This window comes from Patella vulgata, chromosome 1 (genome assembly GCF_932274485.2).
Source record: "Patella vulgata chromosome 1, xgPatVulg1.2, whole genome shotgun sequence".
NCBI lineage: Eukaryota > Metazoa > Mollusca > Gastropoda > Patellidae > Patella > Patella vulgata.
Window position 1 is genome coordinate 42,831,918 of NC_065879.2, and position 23,481 is coordinate 42,855,398.

Below are 23,481 nucleotides of genomic sequence, written 5' to 3' on the forward strand. Positions count from 1 at the left end.
ATAAAGTAAGATACCGGTACCTCGTATTTTGGATTTTCTAAGTTTTAAGTATTAATATGGCGCTCTTTCCCGCCTTGTTGACCTTGTCCAAAAGAGCGCAGGAAAGTAGTTCGAGAGACAGCGTAACCCTAGTAACTCACAATGCGATTCTTGAAGACGATTTCCGTTCATGAAATGAAATGATTGGGGTTTAATGTCCTACTGTTCGGCCCCGACTGGGCTAATGAAGACGGGCATACGCCATACAGTGTGCTATGAAGGAAAATATTGCCCGGGCAGTGGAAATATGGCCTAGGCCTACTCTTATATCGAATTCCAACTGCCAAGGGATCTTTAACGTGCATGCCAATGTATACACGAACGACTAGACAAGTTCTGTTCTTGTCAGGCCTTCCGTCTTGCACCACTGACAATTAAGGGGAAACCATGTCGAATAAACCCGATGAAATTCTTGGCCAATGCAGGGAACGAAGATTCCCGTTCATGGAGAAATGAAATGGGATTTAACAATAACATCATATAGACCCAATGCAGCATGCAGTATGCTATTGGGGTGAGGGGGGGGGGCGGTTTTCGGCGGTACTGGGTACGGCGTACTCTTATTTCGATTCAAAACTGAAGGATTCCTCTACGTGTACGCGGGACCTCCTTTCTGTCCCATCTGGACGACTATATAGCTTTTCCTTGAGGCACTCCGCCCTGTCCTACTGACAAGGGTAAACTTTGCCTAAAAATCACGACGGATTCACACCGGGAGCAAACTCCAGACCCCCCTCCAGCCTAATAATAAGCAGTACGGTATTTGTGTTGCATATAATCTTTTAGTGTGACCTGTATATTCCAGTTCAATTACCGAATGCTATTAAAACAATTTATTAATTACTGCACTCCATAGTCTTTTACGCTATAGACTAATCTACACCCAGGTTCAACGCTACGGGTTCGATCCCCCGGTAACATACAGTGGCGAGGATCGACGGGCGGTAGGCTATATATTTTAGGCCAAAGTTTTTTGAAAGATTTGTTCTAACTTGGAAGATTGTTCGGGTCGTCATAAGAAGGCAGTCTATACAAATTCTATCTTTTATTCCCATTTATCGGAGATCGAGAAAATAATGATTTATAAATAAGCTAATAGCGGATAGGTCTACTAACTATTACAGCCTTTGTTGGTTGCTAATAGTAGATAACAAAGGCTGCCCTTGTTAGTTGTTACTGTAGCGGCTAACAATTTACCCCCAGAGGCGCAGAGGCACCCTTAGCGCTGCTACGAGCATCTAAAAATGACTAACAACTTTCTACTATTAGCAGGCTAATAATAGGCGGATCGGGTGGAATATACCAACTGTCAAGGATTCTTTTACGTGCCCGCCAACGTGTAAACAAACAATTTTGACTTCAAACATAGTGTTGTTGAAATTAAATTCAAAAAGAAAGAAAAAACTAATGGGAAAAGAATCAAACGGTGTTCTCTTTGTGTTTTTTTTTTATCTTTGTTTATTATTTCTTACTGAACATATATATTTTTATTATCATAATTTAACTTTATTTTTAGCCTGCAAGCAGAGGATAAACTGCATGATCTTATACTGTAATCATAGGGGGCGGTGCCACATTACTTTCCCAGACAAAAACATTTTTTGATGTTTCTGAAAATTATCGAATTCCTGCTGCGTTCCTGATGAGGGTAGGGGAATTCCCCTAGAGGGTTATATGAAAAAATCGACCTGGAATTCTGACCGTAAGGCGAAAATGACAAATAAACTGTCGGTTTTGTGTAGTGATGACGATGAATCAACGTCGTTAACCATTAGTGTTAATATTCGTCAGTCTGCGTTAGTATTGCCAAATATTTACTACCGTTATGGTGGCTGGGCATTATAGTCCTTCATTCGTCATTCTCCCCTGCCATACACATGCAATTCATGCCGCCAAAAGTTTTACAGCAATTCTTAAAGTCAACCAATCAGCTTGCTATCAATATCAATTCTGTTTTAACTGCCTCGAGATTAGACACTCACTATCTAAAACAAAAGAGTTTTAGTGTCGTTTTTAACTCGACCAGAATTTGTAGAAATTAATTGAGCGGCAAGCAGTAGACAAAACAAAGATCTGATGAAATTCATTCCTGAACCTCAAAGATTCCACTATCAATTTATGCCACATTTCAGTAACTAATGGATAGATATTGGAATAACGAAACGGTAAATAAGAGGGTGAAAATAAAATTTATCTGGTTTATTTTTTTAATGAAGACATAACAAATAGAGACAAACATTAATGTTTTATTCGTTTCAAATAATTAAAAGGTGAAGCAGGATTTGGCGAATAATGTAAATTCCCATGACAACTAAAACTAAAAACAATAGATGAACTGTATGTCCCACTCCTGCATACATATTAGTCACTATAATTTTTTAAAAGATGTATTTCCTCTAACAGCACAATCCTTGGTCGGAATGTATATTCTAACCACAAGAATGGATTTCCCATATACAGAATACTACAAGGGAGGCTCGGTATATAATCTACTAATTTTAACATATTAAACCGCCACTATAATATAGTCCACCTACAAGATGATGTACGCCTGCATGTAATGCAAGCACTGAGAATCTGAGATAGCGACGACAGACACATTGGTTAACACTAAGGAACAATATTGCAATATTGTTCGAAAATTGGTAAAATTTGTTTATTTTATGTAATAACAATTCTGTTCTCTTTTTCGTACAAGCGAGTCCATTGTTCACGAAGTCTCTTTTTAATACTCGATAGTTCTATTACATAATAACAACCTTCTTAACATTAAAATAGTACATATTTTTACTTTTGATATATATATATATATATATATATATATATATATATATAAACAATCTGGCCTATTGGGTCTTATGTGTGACATCATCTTAGGTGGAAGCGTACGTTAAATACCAGAAACGAAAGATATTGGGCCTTTAAGCGTCGTTTTGTGGTAGATTTATTATTTATTTCATACTACAACAGTAGTCCAACATTTGAATATATTTTCCCTAATTTATCATGCAGAGAAAGCCATTAGCTTTCTGGATTGCCAACATAGACCGCACGTGGTGAGGTCTTCATATTACATCATATTCTGTTGAGTGATACTTGTGGGGTACGTCATCAACATGTGTGTTGAGTAGATCATAAATTGTTACACAGGAAAAACACAATCGTGTGTACATAATGTTGTAAGAAATAGAATTTTGTATGTAACCAAATTGTACGTTGAAAGGGGCGCCATTTCCCCCCAAGAGTAACTGTCTTTTATTCCACGTTTCAATTGATGATCAAAAATGAGAAATGTCCTTTTAAAAAGCCCTAAAAAATATTTTACGAAGTTACTTCTTAGTAAATTTCCACTCCAAATCTTTTTAAAAAAGATATCTTCATACACCTGTTCTGGTGTATGCAAGGGGGGGGGGGGGTGGCGGGGGGTAGCTATATTTCATTAATCTAAATAATTTTACAATTAAAATTTCGATACATATTCCGATAATTACTGATAAGAATGTATTATGTACTGTAACTATATTCAGTAATCTTTTACCGCAAAATAAAAAGACACTAGCATTTTGGTGGGTCTTCGATAGTTGTTAAAAAAACCCGATCTGACGTGTTTTAACTTCATACTTGTGAAGCCATCGCCAGGATAAACATGTTTTAATCTTCAATTTACGTGTCGTACAGATTTGTAAGTAGTCTTTCAACGCTTTAACGAACGCCCGTGAAAAAATATCTCAATCTTTGGGTGGATCTATAATCGTTATTATCATAATTTAATCCTTGAGTGGCATTTAGCGATTGAACACATTAAAAAACACAACACAGTTTATATGGAAATACAATCACTGGTTTAATTTAAGATGAAATCCACTGGGCACAATGTCACTGTCCCTACATCGCATGGGAAAAGTTAGGTTGTTGAAGATGAAAACCAGTGATCGTATTTCCATATAAACTGTGTTGTGTTAATTATCATAATTATTTATTTTTTTTTTTCTTAATCGGGGGTGATAGTTCCGCTTTTAGCCTAAATTTAATAAATCTTTTAACTGTACATATTATTTATCAAATTCATCGATGGTTATTATTTTAAAACAAAAATAGAAAACTAAATAACAAACAAAAAGCAAAAATATAAATTTAAGATCAGATCATTTTTTTAAAAATACGATAAATCATTATTTGGAAATGCCCCCCCCCCCCCCCAACGCTAGCTATACGATATTATGCAATAACTTATTGGGTATAGTATTTCAGTAATCCCCAGAAACGTTATCCTTCAATTAATCTCACTTACCCCCCTCCTACTGAACTAGAGAGAAGATAATATACTAACAAATTCACGATACAATAACAGTTTGATAATATACATGTACCTAAAGCATTCTTCAGTAAAATAGTACATTAGGTCTCTTATAACGTGCCCACTGCCCAGCTTATCACAACAGTCAAGTTGAGCAAACAGCTAGCATCAACAATAATGAAAAGTAATAAAAATAAAGATAGAGGGAACTCGTCGTAATACCTTAACTTTCCCACATGGTATCCTCACACAACCATTTGATGTAACTCTTCCAAAGCCATTTTAGAGATAAGAATCGCCCCAGTAGAACCCCGCCGCGATGAAATGATGTTTCTAATGACCATAGCCCTACTCAAAGAGCTATCAGTTCCAATTAAAGACTATTGGGGCCCTCTGTGGGCAGTCATTTGAAGATTACGGCATCTTGTTACGGTAGATAAAGATGTATGAAGAGGTTGTGTGCTACTGACCAATCTGAGCGCGGTTCCTTGTCACTCTAGATTCGTTGATAAACTCGTTCTAAAATTCGCGGTGAAAATTCTACTATTTTTTAAAATCTATAATACTTCGGTATATTTCGATATAATTTATGCTAACACAGTATCTTGCTCAGTTTGATCAAAGCACGCATAATACAACAACACAGTGGATGAATTGAAAATCGCCATTTATTAATATATCTTATTAATAAATGACAAGGTACAAAAAAATATATAAATATGATTGTAATGATTATTGAACGATTTCTAATTTAATTTGAACTACTATAACATATATAATAACAATACAAATTATCTTATACTGTAATGATCAAAGGTGGGGATCAAAAAACCGCCGTTGCCTTAAATCAAAAGCTAATTAAAACTAACAATTTTGTTTTAATGATATATTTGTATAAACAGTATATACAGTATGTATATATACGAATTATGAAATGAAATGAAATGGGGTTTAATCCTACTATCCTGCTCCGAATTGGGCTAATGAAGACGGGCCTACGCGATACAGTGTGCTATATGAAGGACATTTTGTCCGGACAGCGGCACTACGGCTTACTCTTATATCGAATTCCAACTGTCAAGGGATCTTTTACGTGCACGCCAATGTGTACACGGGACCTCGGTTTTTCGTCCCATCCGAACGAATAGACAGCTGTCCTTGTCAGGCCCTCCGTCCTGCATCAATGACAAGGGGTAACCATGCCGGAAAAATCTGGATTATCATTCTCGACCTCCAGGCTAGCAGTTGAATTTGAATCAGTCTGGTCGACATTTATTAATTTAATGTCGTTGTAAAATGAATATAAATATATAAAGTTAACAACTTAACAAAATTATATTGTGTTCGCAGTATATTTATCCTTCAGATAGTCCACTTTCATAATTAACTAATATTCAATCTATATGAACACTATTTCAACCTTTTTTTAAGTTTTACAATTAAATAACATTCAGTTTATATTAGTATTTAAAGCTTGAAACCTCTCGTCAATATAGCTCTTTTTCTCGAATTTCGAATTCCCGTATATATAAAAACCTTAGTTGATAAACCACATCAGTTTATATAATCAATGTAAGGAGAGATAAAACGGAAATAATCATTGCACGAAACAGATTAAACTGTCAATAAAAACTTGCCGGCTTTTACCTATGTTTATTTTCTAGCTTTAAAAAATAGAAACATGTACGTGTACTTCGAAACGTCGTAAATTCTGGGCAAAATATATAAATGTACCAGAAACGGGACACAATTCTATGGAATAAATTTACTGTTAATAAACTAATAATTGTTCTTTGGTGTTTACTTAAACATACATTATGCAAGGGCTAAATCTGCCTATTGCGGGTCTTTCTTTGGGTCTTAAATGTTATATAAACTATTAATTAGACATTTATTAACATGACAAGACCATAATCAACTCTCGATGACATCTGATGTGTCCGATTTTCAACAGATTTGAATCCGATCTGCGGTTCAACAGCCGTTGGTGATTGACCGTAAAATTGGATAATCGATGCGTTGTTTATTATCGAAACAACGGTAAAACTGACAATCGAGGCTACAGTTTTATTAAAATGAGGATTTTTTTGAAATTTTCAGCATATCCCCTTTACATTATCTATTTTTAACTATTATAGTGAGAACTGTCAGCTCTTTATCTAATCTTCCGCTTTAAATGTATGCCCCATCCCCTTTTTTAAATTGTATATTCTGGATAAAGATTAGATGATCCTGGTCGAACTGTTGCTTAGTAATAAACAGTAATTGTATTACATGAAATAGGAACCTATCAATATTCAGTTTAATTAAAATTATACCAATGTTTCGGTCCGTTTTATTTTGCGTTTAGAGCTACCGAAACGAAATAAACCCCGAAATTGGTATATATGTATTTCAATTATTAAATGTCATAGAAACATTTGAATATACCAAAGAATATAATGTCAACGGACAAAGTAACACAGGGAAATAAAGTCACCGGACGAAATATCACAATATTAAAGATACATTATGGGAGATTCGGTAACGAGTTGGCAGTTCTCGCTATAATAGTTAAAAACTAGATAATGTAAAGGCAATTTGGTGAAAATTTCATTCAAATTGATCCACTATGAACCGAGAACTAAGCGACTGAAATTCCCATAAGCCTCGGTCATCATTACTAAAGTCAGTACGATAAAAAGCATAGTCTCGATTATCCATTTAATCGTTTAATCGAGAAGGAAAGTTATGCAGTAAATCGACTTACAATCCACTAAAGATCGCAGGCTAGCGCTGCCATCTAGAGTTGATTATGGCCTGGATAGCTTAATTAATGTCTAATTAATAATTTTGATAACATTTAAGGCCCAAAGAAAGACCTGAAATAGGCAGATTTAGCTCTTGCATAATGTATGTTTAATATTGGACATTTTAATTTTATTTTTCACTTTATAGCTGGTGATCCTCTTTTGCTTTTTTCACACAATAATCCACGGCTTAATCCACGTTAATGTGCTCTTTAATTATCAGCGAGATAGGGTTAGTCATTAGTATATTAAAGTGAAAAAAAAGGAAAAGAAATCACTGTGACATTATGTCCATAATCAATATTGTGTGACACTATCTCACTGTGACAGTATGTCCATAATCAGTATTGGGATATTTTGTGACATTATTTTACGTTGTCATTTTGTCCGTTGGCATTATGTAATTAATATGTCATTTTGTCTCGTGATATGCCAGGATCCCACTCGAGCTTTCATTAAGAATTATGAGAGACGATATGTATATTATATAGAAACAAATAAATAAGCTAAGTAAAATACAAATCCCCCCCCCCCCACCCCCCAGAAATTCTAAAAATAAAATCTATACTAGGCTAAAAATAAGAACCCATTCACGAACATGGATATAAAAGACACTTTATCAGAATTACTAAAAGACGAAAAGTTTGGACACACAACTTGTAGAAAGGTGCATGAATAAAACATTTTTATATAGTTCGCATTCTAAAAGACAATTTTCTTCATTTTCGACTTTAACGGGTACAATAAAAACAAAGACGGTTCTCAATGGGGATTCCTTCACACCGCCCTGTTTTTAGACGGAGCGGAGTTACTCCGCATCTAAATTTCAACAGAGCACTGCGATGGGAGGGGAATAATATTGTCCATTACATATTTCTCGGGTCCATACGCAGACTTGAACAAACGATATGACCGGAGCTTATTGTGTTCTTGGCCGACTTTAGCGCTAACATGGGTTACATCATTGAACCATTTTTCTAAAGACACATAAGAGTTTCTTTCGAAAACATCACAAACATCACAAACAAATTGGCGAACATTTATAGGCACCCATCTCATGTCCCCGTGAAGTTTTGAAGGAGAAGCCACGAGGGCTTCAAACATGAATCTACGGTACAACGAAACACTTCTGAAAGCAAACTTGTCCATAATTACACTTTTCTTTTACCAGTTCTAAACAGGTTGTAATGTGTGTTTTGGTTGGGATATGAAGTAGTAAAATTACACTTTCATTTTAATCTCATAGGTTTCTCAAGATGATTCCCACAGTGCCAGGACTGTGAGGATGCAGCAGATTAGCAGGTTAACCCTCTTAGATCAGATTAGAGGTTAAGCGACGCTAATCATTATAGACAGCGAGTGTTGATTTCATCATTGTATAATTTCTGTTAATCAGTTATATGTTCACTATATCTTAATCCTGAAAACCATTATTATTCCCACCTAATGGCAAATTAAATGAAATGAAATGGGGTTTAACGTCCTAATGTTCTGCTCCGAACTGGGCTAATGAAGACGGGCATAAGCCATACAGTGTGCTATGAGAGAAATTTTGCCCGGACTGCGGCACTACGGCCTACTCTTATACCGAATTACAACTGTCAAGGGATCTTTTACGTGCACGCCAATATGTACCCGTGACCTCGTTTTTTCGTCCCATCCGAATCTGGATGAACTTTCTCGCCAATGCAGGGATTGAACACCCGACCTCCAGGCTAGCGAGCCAGCGTCTTACCCACTTAGCCACCGTGACCCCCTAATGGCAAATAATTGTCTATTTTTAACATTGCCCTAACATTAAAATGTATTTTTAGATAGGCAGATATGCATCTAGTACTGTATTTTTGCACTTATGTGGCAACCGATTGTTAAAAGACTTATAAATGTTCTGTTCTGTTTACATTAAACCATTTGATTCCACGTCCACGGGTAACCATTCCTGCGAATTTACCCTCTCCTTGTTAGGTTTGGCTTCTATAAGCCACGTCCAAACTTACAGCCCCATTATTTCTGAGTTAGAATATATGATTACCTTTCAGAACACTCGATACCACTCTCTTGAGCTTATTATTTTGTTTTGCTGCACTGCATTTTGAAAATTATTTTTAGTCTGGTCATTTTAGTTAAATACAGAGTTTGAGACTTAAACTTTTCTCTATCCATATTTAACATTGTATGCATTTCAATTGCTTGCATTATTATTTTTGGTCACATTCGCTTATTGTTTTTCTTCATCATCAACATAGCATTCTGTTAATATTTAAACCATTAATTACTCCATGGGTCTGTAAAGCTTTGTAAAACCTTGTTCATGAGCCAAATCTCCTACAGTTTTTCCACAAAGGTAATTGCTGTATTTTCGTAACGTTTAGCAATGTTGTTAGTCAAAATATTATAAATGTTTATATAATGATGCCCATCCAAGTGGAAATGTGTAAAACGACTCTGTAATTAACCGAAGAACACTGATTGCCTTGTCGACAGAAGAGGGGAGTCTAGATTAATGAGCCTCGTTTACAAGTTCTTGCAGACGTGGGCTTTACTTCCGAATATCATGTTTATATTTGTCTAATAGTCGAGGTGACTCGATCATTATTTTCGCGACCCCTTTTCGTTATTTATAACCCAAATATTGAGCATGATTATGTAACCATGCGCTTCCCCGTAACTCAATTTATCTTATCCGCAGAAATTGTTTCTTTTTATCGTCACGTTACCAACCTGCATGACCGGAAGTTACGGTTGTCGCGACAGGGAGGACCAACATGTCGTTATTTGTTGATGAAATCTTACAACAACTGGTTTAAATATTTAATCTATGTAGTCTGGAAAAAAGTTCGCTCTTCTATTTCGTTAGCTTTTCTCATTTGATGGCAATGAGCGTCTGTACAAAGCCTCTCGTGGGCCTGGTAGTCAAACTGGAGCCAAACACACATGTAAAGCAGAAGTCTGTCAAAATTCGCTTCCTCGCTAATTAACTCTCTGGCAGAATGCGCCACTTGTTATCACCAGTTTTTGGACGTTGATCATAACTCATGTAAAGTTATGTGTCCGCTGTAATTGCCCATTATCTACACATGCCATGTCTTCGCTGTTATTTTCATTTCAAATAGACAATCTTCGGCGCAAGATCAACCGACTCCTGCACAGGTTAATAACAATACGAACAAAATACAAATTATTTTACCTTATGTAAGGTAGGTCTAGATGTCTACAGTATGAAATTAATTTCCCCACTGACTTCTATGTTAATTCTGGCCTCTTTGCCCACCTCCAACTTTTCCACAAATTTTCGTTGGGCTGAATCCTTTTCACTACAGACAGAGGAACAAATGGTCATATCTTTGTACTAAAATTTGTATGTGGCTGACTACCAAAATTTTGAGATACACAAACTTGAAGAAGCATACTAAAACATGTAACTAGTTGCCTTATATACCACCGTAACCAACCTGATAACTCTGTTGTTCTTCCGCCTCAAAATCATAAATATTTACCGGAACAGGGCAGAAAATGTTAATTCAAACCCCCTTCGTCCATTCTAGACCAAAAAATCAACAAAAATGGGCATGCAAAAGGGGGGAAAAAAGACAGAGACAGAATTGTTATAAATAGACGAACTACAATTTGTGGGTACCGAGATAGTCTGCCTCCACACAATCCAATTCGAGAAGGGAAGATATTGGTAACCTAAATGTATAGATAGAAATTACACAAATGTTTAATGACACCAGCTGTGGTCCGGTATGGATTATCACTGACACGCTTATATGTAGCATTGATTTTAATTGTTACTTATTGTAACATGTTTAAATTCATGATTCTATTTCAGTCCATTTTAAAATACGACCAAACAAAATATATGGTCTTCAGATCGCCTTATTTTAAAAAAAAACTTTGACAAATTTGATGGTATATGCTGCGGATCATTGCTTAAAAGAATGCTAAAGATTTTCCAAGTTGATAAAATAACCAATTATGTAAATAGTCCCATCCCATTAAGAAAAGTTACCAGCACGTGGCACGAGTGTGACAGACCCTGAATAACAATCAGATGTAAACTCCTTAAATTAATAACCGAATTATAACCAGGAAGAATAATTTATTAGTGACATGAAACTTTCCATATGCCGTATGAAAAAAAAAATAATATCAAAATAAATTCTTCTCTTTCCAGTAATTGCTATCTTCAAAACTGCCGTTGTGGTGATGGTCGAATGGTTGTCCGGAATAATTTTGTAATTATTCAAACGGGTCTTATACATATTTACTCGGTTCCAGAAATTTTTTGAAGCTTTCTTTGCTTCCTTGTAAATGTAGAATTTACCATAGAATTTATTTTTCATTTGCCAATAATATATTTTGCTTCGCTCGACGTGTTCTTGGGGAAGGTCAAGATGATTTTTCAGTTTCTGTAGTCTGCATAACTCACTTTACTTATGAATGAAATAGGCTACAGGAATCTTCCTTCAAAAAAGCCAGGGAAGAACATTTATGCTGCTGGCGATATAGAATATGATTATATGTATTAAAGACTTGGACAGGCCTACATTTCGTAATGTTTGCTAATGAAAAAAGAAAAAAAGCAATATTAATATTACTCCAAAGCGAATATATCTCTGAAAATTTGAGTATTTATACCATTCTTATCTTTATCAAACACCATTTTCTTTGACATTATTATTTTTCAAGATGGTGCGTGAAAAGATTCCATGAAATTTTTCTCACATAATATTCCTCTTATATTTTTGTTCTTTATCATGAAATTGATATACATTCGAACCAGAATTCTTTTAATCCCCCGTTTGGCACCAGATAGTGTTAGCTGAGTACACTAGAAATCCCTAAATCCCATTACAAAACTCTCTTGGCATTTATCTCCACCCTTCGGCTCATTCTATTGGTCAAGTCTACCGTCTTCTCGATTCTTATTGGCTGGTTCCAGTTTGGCGCCTGTCACTCATGGAATTTGGCATCACATGGTAAAAAAGCGGGTAAGTTCTAGTATCGGATTCCCGTCTAATACAGTGTATGTTGGTTTCGAGTTTATTATAATGAATTCTGGACTGGATTGTGTGTTTTATCGGAACTGTTAAGCAAAATACTCCATTAACTTGGCAATTCGTCTGGACGTAGAGTATTGTACCCGTCTTGTTTGCGAGTTGGTACTGAAGAGAAGTCTTAGTCGCCGAACATCACGTTCAGACCATATTGTTTTGTTTATCATTATATATCGCATATCTAGTATACCAAGGTCTCTGCCTACACAGTCAGTAACTCAAGATTCCAAGTTGATCAGAAATCCCAGCAACATACATTAGGATAATTGGCTCTGATATTGGATGTAAAAAGATGAAGCTATCGTGAACGAGTGGGTCAGCTATAATTGTTATAATTAAATACAAGAAGTGAAAGAGACAATTGAATTATCAACAACGTAATTAATACTTTGATTACAAACTGGTTAAGAAAGTGTCACTAATCTGAGAACCATTTTAACTTGAATGAATCCGTGTCAAATCTAATTATTTAAGGAAACGTTATCACCGTCTTCAATTACTTTTGGAGCTACTTACGAGTCTTAATGAAGAACTAGTTTGTTTACATTTAATAAACGTATGTCGTGGTTTTAAAAGAAGAAACAACTTTATATATATAAAATACTTTGCTATAATTCTAAAACTCTGCCATGATGAGTAGCTATGCAATCGCCGCTGAGCATCAATTTGCAAGTAATTATGAAAAAGTGCATGCTTATCATGCAGCTTTACAACATAACAAAGCCAACTTTTCGGTGAATCATATATTGGACTTGGAAGAAATTCCTAATGAGAATTGTGCAATGTTTGCTAATACAGACCCTAGACACGCCCTAGAACACTCTCCCACGTGCTCCCCACCCCTCCATGTTGATAAATATTCTCCAAATGGTGGTACTGGTTCCAGTGATGATCTCCATGGTGACAGACACAACTCTAATAACAGTAAGTTTCTCCACGTGTTTTTATTTTATCCAAAATTTCCAGAGAAATGATGCCTCGGAAATGAAATTGAACTATGCCGGATTGAAGGCACAATTCAAGATGTTGTCGGATAAATGCACTATTACGGTTCTGTCATCAAATGTGGGCGTTATTCAATATTTAATTAGGTTTAGGTTAGAGTTAGGTATAAAAATACTGATAATGATCAAGATAAGACTATATGAAAGAAACTACAGACGGAATAAACTTTCAAAGTTTGTAGTTGTTTACAGTATATTTTTTCAATTAAATATTTCGAAGCGATAAATCATATTGAAGTTTCTCAAAGTGACTTCTGATGTACAAAGTAGACCTATTGCGATTAATTGATCGATTTGTGATTTTTTTCTCAATTTTTTGGATTGGGAGACCTTGTTTATCGATAATTGACAGAAAATGTAGATCTACATACTTTTATTTTCTTATACCCACAAACAGAATAACACAACCCGGTACGTTATACCATTTACTATCACAGCACGATGCCCCCAGCTATTCCATCTCATCACGCAACTCAGTTTTTATTGAATACTTATCACACATAAAAAGAAAATTGCAATGGAATGATCGGAAAATATTTATCATAACACACCTGCCTTCTAGCGTTTTTAATTGTACACTAGATTACCTTCATTTTTTCATTCCTTAGGTATATTATTAGTTATTTAGTACAACCTAAGTGTGTTTTCCTATTTGTGTTTAATAGTATAATGAAAATTTATATTAAACATATTTCTTGTACACCATTTAATTAGTTCATTAGTCTTCCAGTCGGAGCAGAACAGTAGGACGTTAAACACCATTTCATTTTGTTTCATTCGTCTTTCATTTCTCTTTCATTAATAATTTCTATGGATTATCATTTTGAGGGTACGCCATGGTACCCTTAAATCTCCCTATAGTTACCATTTTGTATAAATTGACATTTTGGTGAAGGTCTACGTCAGAGTGCCGTTATTTCGCCTTGTTTTTTGTACATTATTATAAAGTAATTACGAGACATAGTTGTAACACTGTGTTTTTGATGAAGATGTAAGTAAATAGTGTTCAACACGTGTCTATGTATTTATTTAAACATGTGAATCAAGTAAACACAGTTTAAATTCAATGGTAAACACGTGCTCCATATTAAAGAACTCATTATAAGTGTGGTTTGTAGGTCTGTATAAAAGCTAACATTAATGACTAATTTTGATACTTTTTAACGTACAAAACATCGCTTCTTCATATAAAACATTGGACGTAGAGCTCGTACATCAAATTTATAAGTACTTGATAAGTACTAATAACATAAATTTAATAATAATATGTATAAATCAAAACATTATTTCATTCAATCCACGGACATATATAGATTGAAAATGTGCACTCTATGATTCAAACCTTTTATTAAATTTGTAAAAATTGGAAAAAACCTTTTCTAAAAATGTAATATTACTGTATAAAGCACTGTTTTATGACATCTTTAAAAATAAATATTATATCATAATATTCTTATTTTCTCATGAAATGCTTTTTTATGACATCTTTAAAAATAAATATTATATCATAATATTCTTATTTTCTCATGAAATGCACGACTTATTTACTTCATTAACGAGTTTATTACTCTACTTTGTGCTGAAATTGTATTAATGGGCAACGAACTTTCTGGTTGTATTTTCAATTTTGAGTCCCTTTTTTTTAAAAGAAATAAGGATGATTTGCATTTTTTTTTATACCGACAATGATATCTCGATAACTAAATAATTTTAAAATTCGCACAGTTAGTTATTTCAGGGCTGGAATACGACTTTACAACGGATTATAGCCAAACAAAACTTTTTTTAAAAGAAATAAGGATGATTTGCATTTTTTTTTATACCGACAATGATATCTCGATAACTAAATAATTTTAAAATTCGCACAGTTAGTTATTTCAGGGCTGGAATACGACTTTACAACGGATTATAGCCAAACAAAACTTAACGAACTTTTTGCTCCTGGTCGTTTATGTTTGTATATCTCTGTAGGGAAATAATGATAAGATTTTAGATGGTAATATGATAGCCTTGCTAAAAGTAAACTTTAATTAAAACTACAATCAGTCGACTATTATCGTTATACATTCTCTCTTATCAAAGACATTTTCGACCTCTTTGAAAACTGCAGGCCCTAACTTTGGCGCGACAGTTTTCATTTCACGACAAGATTCCTCGGATAAAACGCTACATTTCTTTGACATGAAAATGTTTGCTTTTAAAAGAAATCTTATCTATAAAAAATTTTGAACAATTTATCAAGCATATTTTTTCTATTTTATTTTGTTTGATAGCTTATTTTAAAATACTTATGAAAAACTAAGATATTATATTTCATATCAGCCGTTATTTCATATATAAACCGCAATGTACCACCCGAAACCTATTAAAATATTGAAATTTTAATGTAGATAAATGAAAAATACTATTAGGAAAAATTTATAATATTTATGGTTTGATTTAATATTCTTTTATGTTAACTTAGAAAATATTCAACGCCACCCTTTCCTCTTATTTACTTTATTATTCATGTAATACATTAATGTAATCTCCAACTATTTAGATAACTCATATGTAATTAGATATGAGTTTGAACTGTAGCTGAATTATTTATTTCTTTACTTCTTAAACTGATGAAATAGTGCATGTTGGTACCCCTGACGCCATTCTCGTCCTCTTCAAATACCAGAATTTGTATTCTCAGAATTTAGAACATGTGAAACCTGCATATTTTATAGATCCAAAACTAGAGAATTACAAACATTGAATATTTCTATTAGAAATTTCTACGATTAAAAAAAAAAGAGGTATTTGATCATATTTTTAGATTTGAAGCATTTTATAATTATATAGAATTTATAGCCTGTATTTAATTGCTGTTCTTATCAATATCAGCAATAAACCGCTCCGCTATCGTTTCTTAAACGCGTAAAACAACCACGATAAACTTTACAGTTTTTCGTTTCCACGCCGGGAGGTAAAACGAGAAAGCTTATTCTCAGATAAATTTTGTTTCGTTTCATTTAAGGGATACGGGATCAAAAATGTAAATGGCTTATAAACTCTATTGATGGGTCTCAAGGGAGTTAAGTTCGTTATCTAAACTCTGCTTAATCGCTCATTAGTAACCTACTGGTTGTCAAGGACTACATACTGCGAGCGAATTTAATAAACCGCCGTCCTTTAATGTAAAATTTTCTCACGAATAATCCATGTAAAGCCAATTTTAACTGGCTTGATACAAATTTAAAAATAGGTAAAACTTCCACTCGACACAAATTTCGGGACTAACACATCTTTCAATTTTATTTTAATAATTCGCTTGCGCGTAGGGGTCTTTAGCAGTGGGAGGAAACTGGAGGAGCCGGGGAAACCCTACAAGGTTGGACAGGCGACTCCAGCATTTCGAACACGATGTTTCAAATGGTAAATATACATAGAATAGGCACAGTCTTTCAATTTTACAATTTTCGGCCATATTTTAATTACATGTAGTTAATATTTCAAAAGCATGTTTTCTATATAAAAAAATGGATTATGATTACCCTTTAAAAGCATTTACGTATCTTTTTTAAAGTACAAAAAGCATAAAGTGGATATAAAAGTATAATTATTGAATAAAATACTCTAAAAATAAGAGAGTTAATGAAAAATTGCTCTTAAAGTAAGAGAGTTAATGAAAAAATGCTCTTAAAGTAAGATAGTAAATCTTCTTAAAACATTTATTAAATTTCTTTGCTCTGAACAATTTAGTAATGACCAAAACTTGTATTTCATCCTGTTAAATATGTTTCAAATTAAGTGTTTTTAAAGCCATTTTCCGGAAATTTATTTCATAACATTAGTGTAAGTGGATTATGGTGATCCATTGAGGATAAAATACAAATCCTATACTTCCGTAAACTTATATAAACAAAAAAATATCACGCCTCATTGGTCGGCTGAATTCTTGAAATATCAAATATTAAATCTCATAATTTGAAAATTCGCATCTGACATTTAGCGCATATTATGTCTTTATAAATATTGAGCGCGAAAGAGACTGTTAAAGCCCCATTCATACCACAATAAGTGTGAAATGTAGAGTTTAAGACAATACACAGAAACAATTAGTTCGGATACACAAACAATAGATCTACATATTTGTTTCTTTTGATCTTTATTAGGCAGATATAATACTAACGATTATTCTTCTGTCTTTACAACCGATGTGCTTTTTAATAAGACTGCTTTCTTGTATTTATGTATGATTTTAATGTTTATATTTGCCTTATATATTCTGGAATATCGTGCCTTTAACTTACGGCCATTTAAAGTATCTAAGTCCTTAACTCAGTATCATCCAAACTTTTCGACATTAAAAACACTAATCATTTGTCAATTTAAATCAACACTGATGTTGTGATCTTACCGGAAAAAGATGGGCTTCTGATATCCAATATTTAAAACAAAATAAACATTTTACCACTGGTACACGATCGTGTTCCATAATGTTTTTCAGCGCCATTTGTAACAAGGGACTCGAAGAACGGGGCTAGACATATTCCGCACGTCATGTCAAACTGTGACGCCATATTCTTATCTGGAGAGCATGTGCAATAAATACTATCGGTGTAGACTGGAATAACCAGACGCTAGAGACCGCCATTCGATTGAGACTTCTGGCGTATTTCGTCAAACATAACTGATTAGAAAGTACAGTAAAACAGAAACGATTGAATGTAAATCAGTTTATATACATTCAAATTACATTATTATAGGCCTATGCGTTGCGACTCATTTATGTCAATTTCTAGATTCCATGGAAATATTAGAGATTTATACATTGATTTTCTATTGAATTAATACCGTAATCTTCGCCAGCGTTACCTCTTGTTAATAAAGTAATAATTATTCTGCTGTCTTTTTAATAATGCGTCGTTGTGCAAAGTGCAAAGACTGTTGTTATTATGTATTTAGTCTTTACATTAAAATAGATGCAAGATCTGTTATATGTTGTAAATATATATTGAACACGCCAGTTATATTTTTCGAATTATACTGGTTTTCTTTGAGTGAAGTATATCTAAAACAACCCCCAGATGCAAAATAGCGAACACAAAGATATACCATTATATTATTGACGGGAATTCAAGTATTAAACTATAATGAAGACATGTGTGTATAAAAATGTGTTAATTCAATGATATTAGATAAATGAAGTAAGTCAGTAAGAATTAGCGACAGACAAACATGTTGATTCAATCATATAACGATTAGAACTCATGGTGTACATTTCACTATTGGTAATGTGAAACTAGTATACTATAATATCCACTATTTCGGTACTTGGCTTCGTCTACAAGTAAATGTGTTTACATTTTTTTTATAGATACCTAGATAACTTTTATCATTATTCCTGTATGTTTTGAAATCATATTCTAGTATAGACCAACTGACAAAAATTCAAAACTGCTTTAACGAAGGTTGAAAATTCAACAAATTGACAAAAATTGAAAACACTACTTGTTTTGGGTTTTTTTGGTGGTGGTGGGGGTGGTATGTGTGTGTGTGTTGGGGGGGGGGGGGCTCTGATTTAAATTCTGTGAAGAAACCTGTTTCTAAACGTCAAGAAAATAGACACTAAAATCGATCCGCGCTGAAATTGTGCAGCATGCAATGCATGAATCTGGATTTTATCCGGTTAAAAATTTTTACCAACTGCCGGTGGTTATTTATTAGACATGAGTTCAGTTATTCATGACCTTGCACAGTCGTGATTGGATAACACACGGTAATAATAGTCACGATCTGGTCGGTCGTCGACGACCAACTGAGTTAGACCTCCCCCTACTCCCATTCCATTTATTTCAAATATATAAATTATTAAATATATCTTTTATCAGACATGTAATTTCCACATTTAAAGAATTACACATATGGTAAACAGCTATATAACATTGAAAGGCAAAGTGATCTAAATTTAAACTAAGGGTGCATTAGCGGTCAGTAAAGAATAATTTAGCAGTTTCTATTCTTGATTTGAGAATATAGATACATGGGCCACCTAGATGGACGGTTTAAGATTCATTATGAATCGTGGTTTTCAGCGGTCGTCCCTGCAAATCTTTTTGCTCTGAGAAGTTATGTGCTGGGATTGCCGATACTTTGGTAAGGTTCGGGTTGTACTGAATGTAACTAACATAATTCTGCCTTACCTCGAGTCTTTTTTCCAGGATCAAATTATGTTTTTATACGCCTACATGGAAATGTGGTCGTATATTGCCGTCGGCCCCGTCCGTTCGTCTGTCGGTCTGTCCTTCGGTCGGTCCGTAGGTCCGTCCGTCTGTCCGTCCCTCCGTCGGTCCTTCCATCGTCCACAATTTCTTGTGAACACTCTACAGACTATATTTATCATCTGATTGTTTTGAAATTGATATATGTTGTTTGCACCAGTGCGATGAAGAAGCCTATTTAATTTCAATACCTTCCGTTAATTACTTCTGGAATTATGGCCCTTGTTTCACTTTGTGTGCACCTTTTGAAAGCTCTAACGACAAAAGTTATCAACCGATCTGTATGAAATTTATATGCATCATTTAAATTAGTAAAACAAAGAATCCTGTTGAATTTCAGCAATTTCCGTTAATTACATCTTGAGTTATGGCCCTTGTTTTACTTCGTTGCACATTTTGAACGCTCTAACGACAAAAGTTATCAACCGATCTGTATGAAATTTATATGCACCATTTAAATTAGTGAAACGAAGAAGCCTAATGAATTTCAACAATTTCCGTTAATTACGCCGTGAGTTATGGCCCCTGTTTCACTTTGTTGTACCTTATGAATGTCTTACGACAAAAGTTATTATCCGATCTGTATGAAATTTATATGTATGGTTTAAATTAGTAAAACGAACAAGCCTATTGAGTTTCAGCAAATTTTCGTTAATTACATCTAGAGTTATGGCCCTTGTTTCACTTTGTTGCACCTTTCGAACGCTTTATACACCCACATGGAATCATATGCATCATTTAAATTAATGAAATGAAGAAGCCTTTGCATCTAAGCAATTTCCGTCAATTACTTCTAGAGTTATGGCCCTTGTTTTACTTTGTTGAACCTTGTGAACGTTCGAACAACAAAATTTATCATACGATCTGTATGGAATTTATATGCATTATTTGAATTAGTTAAAGAAAAAGCCTGTCAAATTTCAACAGTTTCTGTAGATTACTTCCAGTGTTATATCCCTTATTTTAGTTTTTAGAACCTTGTGAACACTCAAACGACGAAAATTATAATGTCATCTGTATGAAATTGTCTATTAAATGCCCCTAATGTGACAACCCCTGTCAACCGTTCGGATGATTTAGCTGCTGTGGGCGTATGTTTTGTTGCCTGGCAACCCATCTTTTGATTTTAAGATGTACCCACAGAGTTCTACTAGTACTAGAAGCAAAAGAAATTCAATTGCATAAAACAACTTACAAATATTCTTCGTATTATTCGTAGAAGTACATAGTAAGTATCCACACTCCTTGAGCATAGCCGTTGGAACCGCGGTGTGTGTGTGTGGTGGGGGGGGGGGGGTCGGTCCTATGGCGTTTCATCACCTTCCTATATTTGTTGCACACAGGTTTACCATTTTCACGATTTAATTTTGGCTCTATGCGCAAACGATAACATATCTTTCTGTTCCGATTCTTAATTTACGAACAAACTGACCCAAAAACGACCCCCACCCCGGTATTGGAGTATAACAATACCAATACCGCCAGGAGTGTGAGAGACGCTTTAAAATGCAATGTTTCCACTTTTTATCCGATATCTATATGGATGATGTCATTTATTTTGTATTCAAATCTTTAGGTTCTGTTTATTTGGTTATTTTTAACAAAACCTGGTGATTTATTACCAGATGTTGGTTTCAGCGACAAAATTGACGTAAAAAAGAGTTAAGAAAGATGTGATTATTCAATTTTTTGGTCCTATTAATGTGCCGGAAATAAAGATAACCACACGAAAAAAGCGAATAGCAGGAAGTTTGTCTGTAAATTTATTGCAGTTTTAAGTGTGACACAACATATTTAAAACTTTTATAGCTAACACGATAGGGGCGGTTACTCAGCCAACATTATAGAACATAGATCTAACTTTTATACGAAACTAACCCTGATAATATCTGGTAAAATTACTTGTAAAGAGCTTAGGTAAAAAGCGACGTTTTATTATACAATAATGACTTGTTAACGTTCAAATAGCCGTATTTTCGAAGTTTCCTGTTTGTGCAAATTATTGCACCTGTTTGTTATTTGTTAGTTTGCTTTCTGTTTTATGATTCTGCCGATCGCGAATAACTACCATATATGGAGCGATAGTATTAGCTCGAATTTCAGAAACCGAATTAATTGGTTTACCCCGAGAAAATGTCTGGGCGTCAGGGTGTTATAAGAATATTTCAAAATATTTTCTTAAAAATCGGTGCACATAGTGCATAGCAAAATAAATATATGTTTGAGAACACATAACTGAATGCATATATTATTATATGCCTACATATAAAAAATAATTTTTTATTATAAATTAGTTAGGGAAGGAGGGTATTAGCTCTACTATAAGTGGGGTATATCAGAAAATAGTAGAACATTAATATGATATGATATGACGCGGATGTAGGGGGGGGGGGGGCGAATCGGAAGGGGGGGGGGACGAATAGGTCCCCCTCCCCCATGATTTTGATCGCCAGGACAGATTTTCAGGTTTATATATATCCACATGATGGTGAGCTTGTTTCTACGTATCTGGAACTGAATCCGGACTTGGAACAAGAATTGCCATTCTTCAAGCGCCAGTTTTCGGCCAAATCTATTTCACTTGTGCACGAAGCGTTCTTGATTATGTCACCTGAAGTGAGGCAGATGTTCCCTTCTGTCGAAGCTCTTCTCATCTCACACTGCTGAACCCTGCTAGATCCTTCAGCACTCTGCGCCGTATCAAAACTTGGCTGTGCAACTCCATGACGCAAAACCGACTGAACCACTTGATGGCGTGTGCGGTGCATGTCGCCAAGAGAACGGTTCTGATCGTAGAACGAACGTCTTTGGACGATTCACTTAACATCATGAACAATTAATATGTATTCAGCTTTGATGTAGGTAGTCAATTTTTCCATATTGTCATCATATTACCCCTAGTTGCAGCCTTCATCGAAATAACACTGGTACAGTAAACTGTTTGTAATTATTTATTTCGTTTGGTAATGAAATGTTCCAGGTTCCAGGGTTCATCCGTCCCCCCAAAAGTTATGAAAAATCCACGCCCTTGTATGATATCATTACACTATAGTTCTAAATTCAGATCCCATGTTTCCGTATGGGAATCTGGGTATTCCCGGAACTCAAGATAATCCTTAAACTACATTGTCATATTAGGATATTCATAACATCATGTTGGTCAAAATCTTTTAGGTTTGGAAATAGGATACTTGATTATCAAGTACACAGTGTGTTCCGTAACTAGGCGACATATTTCATAACATACAGGCAAAAATGTCTGATTTCCATAACAACGTATCACGTGGTATATGATTTTACCCATGATGTTAATCTTGTTTATGTAGTAATGTATTGGATATCAAGTAAATTAGGCTATTAAGAAGAGAATATGGATCTCTGGGTATTTACAAATGTACTCAGATACTCATGGAACGTAGATATTAATTTACATTGTACCATGCATAGTCCAAGATCCAGTTAATGCTTACAATTTCTGGAACACATGATACCCCTTTTCATTTATATGAGAGGTTCAAAATAATAGTGAACCCATTTATTGCATATTTGGTTTAACAACTTGGCAGATGATTCTGCTTCGGATCATTCAATGACAGCGTTTAAAATCCAAGTGCATATTGTTTTATCCCACGGGGGTTAGGGAGAGATCTTGTGCCAACCAGAAACATCTATATAGCATTAAATTGTCCAATAAATTATAACTTCTTGGGGCAACCAGTTGTCATTCGCTGTATAATGGTTGTATATAGAACTGATATTTAATCTACAACACAATATTTATGATGACATTCACTGACAAACCACAAATTTATTCATTATTTAAGAGACAACACTCATTAGTATTGTCTTTATTTGTTCATTAACAATCCATTTAATTTATTTATTGACTAAGAGGACATTGATATCAGTCATTATTTACTGATTAATTCTCAAACCATTAATTAGATTAATTCATTGACTAAGAGACATTCATTCATAGAAATAGTATGCAGCACTATAAGTATATTAATTGATATGTACTATTAGTCTGATAAACCA

At 34.4% G+C, this 23,481-nt stretch overlaps 1 protein-coding gene across 1 annotated transcript in view; it reads left to right on the forward strand.

Moving 5' to 3' along the window:
- Window positions 1–12,160: 12,160 nt before the first annotated feature.
- LOC126820615 (paired mesoderm homeobox protein 2) overlaps window positions 12,161–23,481 on the forward strand; it is a 30,133-nt gene continuing 18,812 nt past the window's right edge. The window contains exon 1 of the mRNA XM_050548698.2: window positions 12,161–13,109. Coding sequence (XP_050404655.1) covers window positions 12,815–13,109 — 295 coding nt within the window. The 5' untranslated portion in view covers window positions 12,161–12,814. The remainder of the gene's footprint in view (window positions 13,110–23,481) is intronic.